Source organism: Aspergillus luchuensis, chromosome 1 (genome assembly GCF_016861625.1).
Source record: "Aspergillus luchuensis IFO 4308 DNA, chromosome 1, nearly complete sequence".
NCBI classification, from domain to species: domain Eukaryota; kingdom Fungi; phylum Ascomycota; class Eurotiomycetes; order Eurotiales; family Aspergillaceae; genus Aspergillus; species Aspergillus luchuensis.
Window position 1 is genome coordinate 732,526 of NC_054849.1, and position 14,565 is coordinate 747,090.

General features: G+C 50.5%; 7 protein-coding genes across 7 annotated transcripts; 5 read left to right on the top strand and 2 right to left on the bottom strand.

Annotated features, from left to right (window-relative positions):
- Positions 1-1,242: 1,242 nt before the first annotated feature.
- On the top strand, positions 1,243-3,819 carry AKAW2_10255S (putative homeobox and C2H2 transcription factor; the record flags this gene model as incomplete). The annotated part of the gene is made up of 1 exon (XM_041685157.1): positions 1,243-3,819. One exon carries the CDS (start codon positions 1,243-1,245, stop codon positions 3,817-3,819), a length of 2,577 nt encoding a protein of 858 aa, XP_041536975.1.
- A 694-nt stretch (positions 3,820-4,513) lies between these two features.
- AKAW2_10256S (uncharacterized protein) lies at positions 4,514-5,712 on the top strand (the record flags this gene model as incomplete). The annotated part of the gene is made up of 2 exons (XM_041685168.1): positions 4,514-4,988; positions 5,078-5,712. 2 exons carry the CDS (start codon positions 4,514-4,516, stop codon positions 5,710-5,712), a joined length of 1,110 nt encoding a protein of 369 aa, XP_041536976.1.
- A 281-nt stretch (positions 5,713-5,993) lies between these two features.
- On the top strand, positions 5,994-7,167 carry AKAW2_10257S (putative ubiquitin-conjugating enzyme; the record flags this gene model as incomplete). Its single annotated transcript, XM_041685179.1, has 4 exons — positions 5,994-6,055; positions 6,113-6,207; positions 6,263-7,032; positions 7,084-7,167. 4 exons carry the CDS (start codon positions 5,994-5,996, stop codon positions 7,165-7,167), a joined length of 1,011 nt encoding a protein of 336 aa, XP_041536977.1.
- A 294-nt stretch (positions 7,168-7,461) lies between these two features.
- AKAW2_10258S (uncharacterized protein) lies at positions 7,462-7,725 on the top strand (the record flags this gene model as incomplete). Its single annotated transcript, XM_041685190.1, has 1 exon — positions 7,462-7,725. The coding sequence occupies one exon, from the start codon at positions 7,462-7,464 to the stop codon at positions 7,723-7,725; it is 264 nt and encodes an 87-aa protein (XP_041536978.1).
- Positions 7,726-8,405: 680 nt separating this feature from the next.
- On the bottom strand, positions 8,406-9,755 carry AKAW2_10259A (putative CUE domain protein; the record flags this gene model as incomplete). The annotated part of the gene is made up of 1 exon (XM_041685201.1): positions 8,406-9,755. The coding sequence occupies one exon, from the start codon at positions 9,753-9,755 to the stop codon at positions 8,406-8,408; it is 1,350 nt and encodes a 449-aa protein (XP_041536979.1).
- Positions 9,756-10,060: 305 nt separating this feature from the next.
- AKAW2_10260S (uncharacterized protein) lies at positions 10,061-11,926 on the top strand (the record flags this gene model as incomplete). The annotated part of the gene is made up of 4 exons (XM_041685213.1): positions 10,061-10,109; positions 10,174-10,247; positions 10,303-11,096; positions 11,143-11,926. 4 exons carry the CDS (start codon positions 10,061-10,063, stop codon positions 11,924-11,926), a joined length of 1,701 nt encoding a protein of 566 aa, XP_041536980.1.
- A 258-nt stretch (positions 11,927-12,184) lies between these two features.
- AKAW2_10261A (uncharacterized protein) lies at positions 12,185-12,907 on the bottom strand (the record flags this gene model as incomplete). The annotated part of the gene is made up of 1 exon (XM_041685224.1): positions 12,185-12,907. The coding sequence occupies one exon, from the start codon at positions 12,905-12,907 to the stop codon at positions 12,185-12,187; it is 723 nt and encodes a 240-aa protein (XP_041536981.1).
- Positions 12,908-14,565: the final 1,658 nt, after the last annotated feature.

The window sequence follows — 14,565 nt, forward strand, 5'->3', positions numbered from 1 at the left end:
GCATGCCATATTTCCGCGGAGATTTATGCAACTGTGATGACACTCACAGTTGAGTGTTAAGCATTGTATATAGTCTTCATCACCGGTTGTTACTACTCTATCCATTACTGGAAAGATATATAGTTTGGCCCCTTCCACTTTAGCCCTACAGCTTATCAAAATCAAAGAACTACTTATCTATCTATCTTGTCCCCACTATCTAGACATCATCCCCACCACATATGCACATCGTAGACTTTATAACCGGCAGCTAAACCTTCGGAATGTGGCTTGTACGCTAGCGGGGATCACGACCTGACCGCAGTTATTGAGAGTTGAGACATCTGGGTAATTGATATATGTAATGCCTTATCAGTTTAATCTATATCGAGTAACTGTGGTCGCCTTCTTGCGACTATTGACGGTGTACTTGTTTACTGACCCTCTGTCTTCATTATCAACTGGGTCTTTGTTCAACACTATGAAGGATATCAGAATCATATTGCTGTTAGCATAGGTCTGACTGGTATAGCAATGGATCAGACACTCCGTTAGACTAGCATCTGCTCACCGTTATTCAGTCCTTTGCATCCTTCCAGCAACGGATGATCCATGGTGAGGGAGGTGGGGCAGTGGTCCGATATCGTCGGCGCCGCGATGATTCATACTTTTTTGCCTGATTGGGTTAAGCGGCACGCCCAATGGGCCCCCCGCACTGACTGGGCGTAAACCGAAAAAGGGCAAGCGTTGTCAATGGAAGGGCGCGCAGGCGCGCAGTGATCCAGTTTTCTCCCTCGTCTCCTTCAGTTCTTACGACTACGCTGCCTTCCTCACCTGCCGTTGTTCATGGACTGGGTCAATCATCGGCCAAGCCGACTGGACCGAACACGATGGACATGCATCAGTCTCACCATTGGAAAACTGCTAGTGCTTGCAGTCAAGCACTCATCCCCCTAAAGGCTAGGTCCACGATGGATATTCCTACTGGATGAATGGAACCTGCTAGCATCAGTGCCGGCAGGGTTCTCCGTTCCGGCATGCTTTTGGTACCCCAGACGAAAAACATAGTCTACCTTGGATCCTGGCTCCCTCCGCTGCCCTCTTGCTTATCCTAAGTCTTGGTCCTCCATCTCTTCGCCAGAACTCCTCTGTTCCCAGTGTTTCGACCTAGGACGAGACTACTTTCGTGTGTCCATACTGTAACCATAAATTGGAACCCCCCTTTATTATAGATTCGAGCCCCATCAAGTACTCCAGACAAGAATGGAGTATTTCGATTTCGATGAAGCCTCATATGGTTCCAACGTTCGTGAAGATGATGTTGCCTCGGACAATCTCGAGTTCGACGAGAACGAGGCCACTGAAAACTACAACGCCATCTTCCAGGAACAGAGCCTAGAGTTTCCCAACGACCTACCGGAGCAAGATGCCGGTGAACTAGACAACGGCGTTTATCCCATGAGTCGTGCCGAGGAGCCATGCGACTTTTGCAGGCACATGAATCTGGATTGCTTTGTCGCAAAGAGTGGAGTGATGCGTCAAAATGGTTGTACTTGCTGCATTTCGCTTTATCGCGAATGCAGCTTCACCCACGCTCGAGCACCCGGCAAATTCTTGGATACCTTACATCCAATCTCCGAGAATACCTACATTCATACCGGTGGTCTGACCGGAAAGAAGGCGCTCAAATCGTTGGGCTTCATTGCTGAAGATGATGGCCGAGCGAGGAAAAGCAATTCGAGACTGGCGCGGGAAGCGGTCCGCATCCTCAAAGCATGGCTCCAGGAACATTGGGAGCATCCCTATCCAACAGAGCAGGAAAAGGACGAGTTACAGCAACGCACAGGTCTGAAGAGGATGCAAATATCCAACTGGCTTGCTAATGCTCGGAGACGTGGTAAAGTTCCTCCTGGGCCGCGCAACTCTTCCGCGACGGGCGCAATCAACATTCCCGGACAAAAAGGCGTGGACATCACTTACATGACACCCATGGAGCGTTGGAAGCACTCGCCCCCTGAAAACGAACCCGCTGCCACCTCCGATATTCTGCGAGCCCTGGTCACGACCGACCTGAATCATGACCGACAGCGCGCATCCAGACCAGGTCACGTGCGTTCCCTTTCCCGGAAGACTGGGTCTAGCAATGACTCAAGCCATGCCAACTCCAATTTGTTCCATGCTCCCTCGGTCAGTAGTCAGGAAACAAGTCGATCGGCCACTCGTTCCTCTATATCAGACCTTTCTTTTGCCTCTGCCTTCTCCCACCGATCCTCTCTCGGTTCCTTCGGCTCTATGGAGCGGAAGGAACGCCGTCGCCGGCGCAAGCCCTCACTTCCCGTCAACACCTTCAACCAACAAAAGGCACGCAATGCCCGCATATACCAATGTACTTTCTGCACCGACTGCTTCCAAACCAAGTATGACTGGCAACGCCATGAGAAGTCACTACACCTAGCTCTCGAAAAGTGGACTTGCTCGCCTTCGGGGGGAGTAGCCTTCATAGATGGCGCCAACCGTTGTGTATTCTGCATGGCTGTTGATCCCAACAACGATCATCTAGAGTCACACAATTACAGTATCTGTCAGGAGAAGACACCCGCAGAGCGGTCCTTTTACCGGAAGGATCATCTCAACCAGCACTTGAGACTGATGCACAACATCAAGTTTAACTCATCCATGAACGCCTGGAGGAGCACTCTGACAGAATTCAAATCTCGATGTGGCTTCTGCGGGCTGAGTCTAACAACTTGGAAAGACCGAGTTGACCATTTGGCCTCCCATTTCAAGAATGGCAGTACCATGGCGCAGTGGCAGGGCGATTGGGGGTTTGAACCCTTTATTCAGGGTCTGGTCGAAAATGCAATGCCACCGTATCTCATTGGCGGCGAGCAGAAGACTCTGAATCCTTTCAAGCCACCCAACGCTGCACAAACAACTGGTCTGCTTCAACCGGAAGATGCGAATTGTTATAGGCGCCTGCAGCGTGAACTCACCGCATATATCCACAACCAGAGGGCCGCCGGTATCATCCCGACAGATCGAATGATACAGGACGAAGGCCGGCGAATCATTTATGGAAGCGACGACCCGTGGAATCAAACGTGCGCCGATAACTCGACTTGGCTTAGCTTGCTGAAGCGAGACACAGGACTTGAAGTACTCCCTGGGTCAGAGCACATTCAACTATCAGACCTGGGTATGCGACCGCCATTTGCTGCTGCTGACGGCCTAAGACAGGCCCCAGCCGAAACCAGCATGTTATCCAGTCCCCTCTACCCCAGACAGGGCACATTCAGTCCCGTGACCCCCAACTCTGGGCTCCAGAGCCCCGCATTTATGGGGCACGGTCGGTCTTCCTTTGCCGCGAGTGCTCCTGGGAGTTCCACTGGCAGCTATGCCGAAAGTTCTGGCTTTCTCCCGTCTCGGCCCTATTCCAGGCTGTCGGCTGACGTGGGGAGTACCCTGTCTGCTGGCATTGCGTCCCTCAACACGCCTTTGAGCGGATCTGTTGACCAATTCGTGCAAATGGGGTTCGATCCCGAGTTCTTACAACAACTGAATCAGCGGTATGATGAGTTACCGTTGGACGATCTGCAGGGGCTGTGCTTTGAAGAGAGTAGTAGGCGTGAGAATGAAGTTGGAGCTAGGAACGTTGGACAACATCAGGTAGAGCCGACTGGAAAAGCACTGCCTTTCTCTACACCTGTCTCCGCTCCCATAGCCATCCCCGGTATGCGGAGCTCTGATGTGTTCATGTCCGATACGGGTCTCAACGAGGAGCTTGCACCAACGACGGATCAGGGATATCCAGGTATGCATGAGAGCCGAGAGCAGATATAATGGTGTTTGATGAGGGAATCGGTGTTGTAGATATGCGGCAGGTGTAGATAGTCCATGACTGAGAGGGTCATGATGTCAAAAAGTTTCTTATACTTCGATTTGCTTTGTGGGGAGAGATGGAATTATTTCGGGGATTTTCTCGCCCTTCTTCAACTGCAAACGTTCATTTCGTGGGAAGGGAAAGCGAGCATGTACAGGAGATAGCCACAATTAATATACCCTTCTTTGGACTGAAATCGACGATGCTCCTTACGTACAACATCATATGAAGGGCGTAGTATACAATTAGTAGTGCTGTCACAGGGCGTAAAACAACACGAATAATCCGATTGGCTGGCTCACCCACGCCACTGATTCATGGAACCGCCGAGTCACGGGCCTAGAATTTGGTGCCTTATCGGAGGGGCCAACAAACGGCGCACCGTTTGACATGTGAAAGCCGCTGGCTGAAGTTTGCGCCGGAACTTTTCTCTCACGCCATGCACCTAAGCAGCTTCCTGCTTGTGTTTCACCCTGCCATGTGCTTCAACCGATGGCTGGACATTCAGTAACTTTCTGAAACGCCAGAAAGCCTATCTGGTCGTTCGTGAACGCTGTTGCCGTTCTCTGCGTCAGACATACGCTGCCAGCACTGTCTCATGGTTCACCCCTCATTGTTGTTTATATTCATTGTATAGGCCCCTACCCTCGCAAGATGGATGAATTCGACGACTTAACAGCACTGAGCGATACGATGGTCTACCGCCAAGTACTTATGGCCTTTTCTCCCGTTATCCCCGCCTCACTTCGACGGCGGATCTCTAGACTATACCCATCAATGCATCGATCCGTGAAGTCAGAGGCCAGCGCTAGCGCCAGCGCCAAAGCGAAAACAGCTGGTGATGCCGGAGGCGATGCGATGGCCGCAATGCGACAGACTTCTGAGCCAGGAGAGCTGGAGTATGTGGCATCGCTGCCTGATATTTCGCCTGGGCACGCCTCTCAGCGCCCCAGTACTGCAAGCAGTGCTAGCAATGGAGTAGAGCCATGCTTCACTCCTGGCCCTGAAAAATCGCAAGAGCTCAGCGATATCTCTAGTCTCAGAAGCAGTAGATCTAGCAGTGTCTTCAGTCCAGTGGCTCCGAAATATGAGGCAGAATCCGGACTGCGATGGAATCGGATTGCGCCTGGTTCGTATGACCGCCTGTCTTCTATTTCTGTTCGATTCTAGGACACACGAAGAAAGTCACTAGTACTAGTCTGGCTGACAGAATTCTAGCACTCAATCTCCTGCAAAATGCCTGTCATGAGGCGCAGCAGCGGCAGTGCGACAGTCGCTTGGCTCGGATGTTGTACGTGGATGCTTTAAGTTACCTTCTCGATGGACTCCCCGACGATATGAGCGCCCAAGAAACCATGATAATTCAGGAAAATCTTCCTTCTGGTGTCAAAGAATCTTTGGCTGCGCCTGCCGTGACTGATCCATCCGCGGCAGGGCTTCACAGTATGCTTACGGGAAAGAATTCTCCACCTGAGCGATCTTACCTTCATCGACTGCTGTCGTCGATTATCGTCCACTTCTTCATAATGTTGCAATTCCTCATGCCATATGTGAAAATCCTCGTGTACCATCTGTACCGATATGAGCGATCCCATCGGTTAACGGAACGCGCCGTAACAAAGGTTCTGGATGCGGCTGATAACTTTGGTAAAAGAGGTATGGTTGTGGGGGCTGCAGTCCTGAATTACAACGAAGGGAGAGTGAGCGCAAATATGATGGAGCTTGCAGCCTGGTGGGTGACAAGCATTGCAGGTGGTATCTACGAGGGATTTGCGGAGGGCATGATTATTATGGGAGTCACCCAATCGCATGTTGAGCTGGGGAAGGCTTTTGTGCAGGCTTCGCGGTCATGAGGTACGATTGAGCAAACTAGATTGAATAAGTTGGGTATGTATTTCAAGCGTAGAGATAGACTGTTATAATGTGACATGACTATTACACAGCAAGGGCCATACACTTCTACCATGACTGTTTGTTTTCCAGCGCTATTGTATTACCTTTCCCTCCCATGTGAAGTGGAGATGCTACCATAGAAACCCAGATAACCGCCGGAGATAGCGGACATAAGCACCTCCGACTCTTCATCTTCGCTCGCCGCACCCCTGAGCATTTCCGACCACCAATTCCAAGCATCATGTCGACAACCCGCTTGCCCAACGTCCCTGCGCTTCGGAAACAGCAGCTTCTCCTAGAATTGTGAGCATGCTTAATACCACTCGACTGACTAAACCGTGGTGTTGACTGTCTCTGCAGCGCAAGCTTGCAACATGCCGCTCCTCCGGGAACTTACATGAGCCTCAGCCCGGGCGATCCAACGCTTTGGTTGGGAGTCATCTTTGTCCGCTCTGGTATGTATACTCAATTGATTATGATGACGGCGATCTGACGATCTTGTCTGTATAGGCCCCTATGCCTCCGCCGTCCTCCGCTTCCAGATCCGTTTCCCCACGTCCTATCCCGATATGCCTCCTCTAGTGAACTTCGCCACTGACGTCTTCCATCCCTTAATCGTCCCCCTCACCACATACACATTCAGCACCGGTGCCTCAAGCGAGGATCCAGTCAGCGCAACAGACGAAGAGCGGCTACCCCCTGGCGGGTTCAGTCTGCGGCACGGATTCCCGCACTGGTTCGGCCGCGCAAAGCGAGCTGGATTACAATCGGCCACTCCGCCTAGAGATACCGCTAGTGTGCGTAATTCGACTGCTACCAGCGAAGGGGTATCCAACACCCTATGCAGGGAAAGCATCTCCGGGGATAACGGCACCGCCGCTGAACCAACGGAGCCTCAGTTGAAAGAAGAGGACGAAGATGAGAACGAGGATGAAGGCGAGGCCGTCGCCCCGTCGTCGGTAGAAAAACCGGTCGAGCCTAGGAAGACCGTTCCTGTATCAGAGCTGCTGGATTACATTCGGTCTACGTTCGACAATGAGACGGTTCTCGATTCTTTACCGCTGGAAGCAGCTGGAAACCCGAGTGCGTGGCATGCGTGGAAGGCTCATCGGAAGGGAAGCACTGCTTCTGCATCGAAGAAGGGGAGCCCGCAGGCGAGGTCCCCGGGAGACTGGCATTGGGATGGGATCTGGGCCAGACGGGTGCAGAACGAGATCGAGGCTAGTAGTTCGGATGCGATGTTGTATGGGAATGCGACGCGGGGAGGAGTCGAGGAGATGGTAATACCTGATACACAGTGTGTTAATGATCAGCTGCTAACAAGCTCACAGATTCGGTTCAGCCGCCTCGACGAATCCACCCTGGCATCAGTCAAAGAGATGATGATTCCACGCACAGAGGCAGTGCGCGAGTAATTCAATATACCCTTAATAGAATCGATCGTGGCTCAGTTGACCTGACCTGATCTCATACATAATAAAAAAAGTCATCAATCAAGGCTGTCATCATGACCCATCCATCCATCCATCCATCGTGCCTGCCTAGTACGTCACATCCGTGGCAGTGCCAGAACACCATCCATACATCCATCCCCTCTATAGTACTCTCTACCTCTAACCTCCTCTCAAAAACCATCTTAACTACTCTTACCACCTCCTACTCATCCAATTACCAAAATCATACCTTCTACAATACACCCATAACCCAATATGTCTAGCTGGTATTCGCAATACAAATCATCCATCACCGTCATCCTCTTAGTCCTCGTCCCCATCGTCGTCATCTGCAGCATCCTCGCCATCGCCCTCCTCTGCTCGGAATTCTGGAGCACCCGAAAGTCAGTCACCTGGGTGTTCTGGGTCAAGCCGCAGGATCGTCAGAAAGGGAAACGAAATTCCCAGCCGGATCTCGAACGGGGTCGGAACCCGCCTGCTTATCAGGAACCGCTGCGCAGACGGGAGGAGGAGAATTGAATTGGGGTTTTAGTTCCGAAGATCAGGTTTTATGATTGATGGTGGTTCTGGATATCGAGGCTGTTGTGGTGTTGGTTGGGTACTATGAAGATCGCCGATCTGGTTTTGAATCTCGTGGAATAGACTTCGAGGGCATGCGAGTAGACTTTTGGTACACTGTATCGGGGGTGAGACGACTACTGAGGTTCGAATGGCCCTGTTTATGTGGAGCGCTTCTCGACAGAGACGTTTGGCTTAGATGATACTGATGCAGATCGTTGGAAAGGGTTCGGCTAATCTTGTTTTGGGACAGCCACAGGGCATGGTTGGTTTGGGCTCACGATGGCGCGACTTGGCCTATGCCAGTGAAGGATCTTATATGCCAGGGACCTACACTAGAGGATTGACCTTTTATATGTGGCTGCCACTATACATGTGATAAGTCGCAGGCAGGCTATATGGTTGCTTGGGGAATATGCTTCCGTGAAGGACAGTACAGGAGTTATGGCGTTAGTTTCATGTTAACAGTTTGCTGTTTGACAAGCGGGGAATCAAATCTGCTCTTTATGCTATTACTTCAATGCACTCGGAATCCGGCCTCTTAGATCGAGGCGGGATTATATTACTTCCGTTCGAACTATACATATGAGTCCGTATCAGACGTTATAATGACATAAAGGGTATCACAAATTCATATCTATCTATACACCATCACCCTCGACGTCATCCCCATCCTCAACCCTACCCTCCACAAAATTCCTCAACCTCGGCGCATCCTCACCATTATCCCCCCTTCCCCTCGAACCCCACACCGGCTCCCCATTATCATCAAACTCCGCCCACTGAAAGAACCCACATCCCTTCTTCCCCGGCGCAAACCCAGCGTAACACATCCACATATACCTCCCCCGATTCTCCCTCTTCCTTTGCACACACCTCAACACCGTATGTTCCCCACACCGACAACGGGGTGTATACCGCGGATGCAACGACTCGCGATACCAGCGATAAGTGATATTAATCCTCGCCGTACCAGAAACAGGATGCGGAATGACCGTCCTAGCAGGGACAATGGAATGTTTCCATTCCTCCTGCATCTCTGCATGCATGATGAGGAGGGAGTTATGCGGTAGGTGGATGGAGATCTGGCCCCCATCATCACCATTATTCTCATCCTCATTGTCGGTGTCAACAGGAAGGATCTTCCTTACGCGAAACTCCCTCTCCACGCCTAGACTCAAGCTTCCGATGACGGGTCTCGGGCCGAGATACGTCAGTTCGTCGGAGTGCCAGCCTACGCTTTCTGTGGGGCCGGCGTAGCAGTTTACGAATGCGGCGTTGGGGGTCCACTCTAGTGGGGATTGAAAAGGGAGCTTGGGGCCCCGGGCTTTGATCTGCTCGTTCACGGTGCGTTGGACTTTGGCGGCGACGGTGCGCATGTGCGGGGTGATTTGCCGGACGTTGGACCGGTAGGTGCCGCCGTAGGTGTATTCTGAGGTGTGGGAGTGGTGGTCTTCTGGTGTGGAGACGTAGATGCTGGCTGAATGGGGGCTTTGGACTGTTCGGTCGAAGAGTTGGAAGTGGGGTCTGGTGAAGTGCGGGGATTCGGAGAGGAGTTCGGAGAGGAGGGCGTTTGCAAGGGATGGGGGGAGGAAGTTGTGGATCAGGGTGCAGGGGGTGTGTGCTGCTATGGAGGCGGGGGAGTAGAGGTGGAGGGTTTGGCCTTTCTTTGTGAGAGGCTTGGGGATGGTGGTCGGGGAAGTTGAGGTTAAGCATGTTTGGATGGCTGGGGTTCCTGGGACGGCTGTCGCGCGTTTCTTGAGCGGAGGTGCTGAGCCAGATTGGATCTGGGTTTGAGTTTGGGCTTTGATAGTGGATGAGGCTGTTTCCACGCAGCCATTGCTCGAAACCAGGATTTCCATCAGCATGTCCAGGGTCATGGTTGGGAAGAGTGACATCAGGAGGGCCAATTTCAGGTCGGTGGACTCTTCGTCGGTTGTTGTTGGTGATGGAGGGCTCCGGGGCCTCTTCCGGGAGACGAAGCGATCCATGGAGAGGATCTCCAGGTCGAGCTGGAAGCCATGAGGGAAATGGAGGGGAAGCTGGGGAGGGATGTTGAAGGTTTATTTGAAGGTTTGCTGCAACTGGAATTGATATCCTTATCGACACGTGATTGCTCTCAAAGTGGCCAATCAGCGCACTACGTCATAGATCAGGACAACGGAGTTAATTGTACTTTTGCTGCTTGTCATCTGCCTGAGCTAAGTCATAGCCATCATGGAGAGGACTTTGAAGGGATGAAATAAGTGACTTTTCAATACAACACGCTAGTCAGATAGAAGAAATCTACCAATTGATGACGATGCAGCCTCAGGAGCAACACGAAGTGATTGTGGTGGGTGCAGGTATGGGTGTTTTTCGCCTGCCATTGTCTGACTCTTAGACTGCCTACTTACTCGTGGTTACTAGGACTCGCTGGTCTTGCAGCAGCAAAGACGTATCTTGAGCTGGCGCCGGAAACAGATCTATTAATGCTTGAAGCGGTATTCTATCCCGCACCAAATACCCATCCAGCTATCCACTGATCTGCATTGACAGCGTTCGGCTGTAGGCGGCGTATGGGCAAACAGCTATGAAGGGCTTCATACCAACAACCTCTACGGAACTTATGAGTTTTCGAGTTTCCCTCTTGATCCGACCAAATATGATGTGCAACCAGAAGCTCCCATTCCTGGATACGCGCTCAAGCAGTATTTCGATGACTTCATCGATCATTTCGATCTTCGACGACGGACTCGATTCAACACTCATGTGCATACAGTAGAAAAGGCTGACGGGATCTGGGGGCTTCACACCGACTCGGTACTCTATACGTGCAATAAACTCATCATGAGCCCGGGACTGTTCTCGACTCCGAATGAATTCTCAATTCCAGGACAGGAAAGCTTTGGGAAACTTATAATGAATCACTCTCAGCTCGGAACGACAGGCACTTTGTTGGCAAATGACCCAGCGGTAAAATCGGTGACTGTGATTGGGGCCTCAAAGTATGGATATGATGCCGTGTATCTTATGGCCTCTCATGGTAAACGTGTGGAATGGATCATTCGTAAGTCTGGAGGGGGTGCTGTCTGGATGGCGTTGCCATGGCTTTGGCTTGGACCCTGGCGATTGAAGCTGGAAGGCCTAACAACCACCAGAATCATCACCTGGTTCAGTCCTTGCATCTGGGGAAATTGTGATGGGTTTGGATGGGTGCGAGGACTGCTCCATGGGACAGCGCTGGGAAGGTGGCTAGTGCGATCGTTCTGGAATAAACTAAATGGGGATGCCATTGAGGTCAATGGCTACCGGAGAGAAGCGGCGTTGAGAGATCTGGAACCAGATGGAAGGTAAGATCACCGAAAGCCAATTTTCATGACTAACAGCGGGTCACAGTGTGTTCTGGACGGGTCGTCTGGGGGTTCTCAATTATCCCACGGATATCTATGATTATGTTCGGTCAGGGCAGGTGAGCGTGAAGAGAAAGGACATATCGCACTTATCAGAAGGCCAAGTCAACTTCACCGATGGCACAGATCTACAAACCGATGCTTTAATTAGAATAACTGGATGGAAGCTGGTACCAAGCATCAAGTACGAGCCCGAAGGACTAGAAGGCAGCTTGGGGATTCCCACCAGGAATCCCTTCAAAGACCGGAAAGTCTGGGATCATTTCGACCGTGCCGCGGATGAAGAGATACTCGATCGGTTTCCAGGTCTGCGTGACCGACCAGCTGTGGAGATTCCTTACGAGCCCGGGCTCAGTCCTTTCCGGCTCTACCGCGGAATTGCGTCTCCAGAGTTGACAGCCAAAGGCGATCAGTCCATTGCATTCTTGAAGATGCTTACTGGACCGAGCAACGCCATTCTGGTCGAGGTGCAGGCCCTCTGGACATATGCCTATCTCAACAATCAGGTCCCAATTGACCGATCGAAGGTGTATTATCAGACAGCATTGACCAGTCGATATGGAAAGCACCGACATCCATATGGTTTCGCGAGTTGGTATCCAGAGACGATCTTCGACGCGGTCCCGTATTTGGATATGCTATTGATGGACCTGGGGATCAACAGGTGGAGGAAGAGAAGCTGGGTGCGAGAGGTTTTTGAGGAGTACACAGTGCATGATTACCGAGGGATCAATGAGGAGTGGAAACAGCAACACAAGTTGCTCTCTTAACATACTCTGAATGTTTTAGTGGGTAAAACTAACCAGATAGTTTCCGTGCTAATCTGGTATGTGAAGCAGAAGTTATCCAAAATTTCAAAGATAATTTCGAAGACGATCATAGGATAAATATTCTAACCCGCCCCTTAACCCAAAGCACACCACTGACGCCAATCTAGCCAAACCAACCATACTCCTGACCCCAAAACCCAGTAGTATACACAAAAAATCATACAACATCCTCCAAATCCCAATCCCATACAACCCACCCTACCCCAACTCGCCCCACCTCCCATCCCCCAAATACACCTCCCCCTCACGATGATACTTCCTCAACCCCCCGGCCCCCCTCAACCCATCGTACACCTCCACCACCGCCCTTAAAGCCACCCACGTCCAGCCCGGAAACCCCTCATCAGCCGGATTCGAATCCCTCCGCCTAATATCAGGAAAGTTCTCCTCCACCATAATAACCGGACAACACTCCCCTCCCCTCCCATCCCCATCCACCAACCTCCCAAACCTCTCCAAAACCCCCTTATCAACAACCAAACACACCCTCAACCTCACAGGTAACTCCACCGCCGGCAACGCCAAATCCACCCTCTTCCAATCATGAAACACCCGTCGTATCTCTTCGACGCTCTTATCCCTATACAGCTTCTCCCCGCTGAAGACCTTCGCCGCGTAGCTGGATTCTAAGAGTCGAGTTTGGGAGGGATTCCCGGGCAGGACGCGCCGAATGGCGTGGTGGATTTCGGTGTTGAGGGATTGTAGGAAGCGGGAGAGGAGGTTGTGGGAGGAAGAGGAGGAGGAAGGTGTGTAGTAGGTCGTTAAGTAGATTATTGGGCCCCAGGTTAGGGTGAGGAAGTCGCGGGAGGGACTGGGTGGGAGGGAGCGGAGGCCTGGTTGTGAGGCTGTGTGGTAGAGTTCTGTCTGGAGGAAGGTGGAGGCTGGGGTGGTGGGATCTTTGTCTTCTTTTTTGGGTTTCATTTTGAGAGGGGGTGGTATGTCGGAGGTGGTGGTTGATTTGTTGTAGGTGGGTTCATGGTGGATTTATTGATTTGTTTGGATTAATTGGATAGTAGGTAAGTAGTAGTAGTAGTAGTAGTAGTAGTAGTAAATGATCTGATTGATAGTTACTAGTTGGGGTGATGAGTGGATGGAAAGGAATGTGGGAGTGGCGTCAGTGTGACATGCTCGACATGGGAGCTGCCAATATTTTGTTGACATCCGTTTTGGGATAGTTTAGATCTCCTACTTTGCTGAAGAGTTGAATATCGCCCTTATTGATAGTGGGCTTATCGGAATATGTGGTTATTCGGATTTAGGTACTAATTGCAGTAGTAAAAATCACACAATTGTCTATTTCCAAAATATGAGTAACTTCTTGCTTGTCTAATAACGGGTGATGCCGCTTTTGGTCACTTGGGCAACGAAGTAACTGAATGACAGCCATGGCTACTTTCACCACTTCACTATAAGTCGGGAATTATTTCAGAGTGCTGTGATTCAGAATTTCTACATTACCTAAATTGAATGAATTAACAGTAATTCTCACGCGTAGCTGGATAGATTGGAAGAGAACTGTAGGGGCGGCTTCAGTTTGAGAATACCCTGTAGCTCTGTTTTATTGACATGGTCCGATTGGAAACAATATAACTAAGTTGTCACCTGAAGAGACTCTGCCTACTTAATACTTCCATTTGTACATTACCATTCCAAAGTGCACCTTTCCCGAACCTAGAGATGGCGCTAAAAATAGCCTTGAGTAAAACTAGCAGTACTATTATTAGTACTTTTAGCATGCTTAAGAATACTAGCAGACACAGCAGTAGTTGTCACAGAGGTGGGATTAGGAAAAAGAAAATATAAGCTTTTACGGAGGGGAACCTTACAAGGAATACCCGAATTGCCGTAAGCTTGTAGTAGTAGCCCTAGAGGTGATTTGATAGGTCGTAGTCTTATAGTTCAATCAGGCTCTATAGACAAGCATGCACATATATTCCAAAGATACTGTATACTACTAGGTAGTGGTTCATGAATGTACAGAGAAAGTACCTGTTCGGAAATTCATAAGATCTGTTTGACAGTACACTGTGTCCATATAGAGTTTGCTTACGGATCTAGCTACAGTACCTGGTAAGGGTGGCTGATCTATAGCCCGTGTAACAACAACTCAATGTGCAGCAGTCTTGCTTCAATATGAAACCTCCTTCAGAATAAATTACGGCAATGAGAATGATCACTACACGTGATTTGAATAGGGTTCGTAAGCTGGGGATAGCCTGTTCAATCCCCTGACGCCTCATCGCCCTGGATGGCTCCTTACCAACCATTGGTTTCTCATGTATAGTATACCATCCATCTACGCTTGATCAGGCCCCTTGATTCCCATCGGTTTAACCGACTTGTTCTCAAAAGTCTTTTCACTACCTAGAACCGACTTCTCTCGACCAACTCAAGCGTGACTCGTGCGATCAACACTGCCTCTCGAACAGTGGGGCCTATTCAATTGGTTTCCAAGGAACTCGTCAATAACAGCGATCCTCTTTCATAACAATCCAAGCTCAAAGACTTGTTCCCTGACACATGGTTGAGCGGAAAGCCTCCAAGGTGTTTGATGCGAGTCAGAGACCATACGCGTCTGC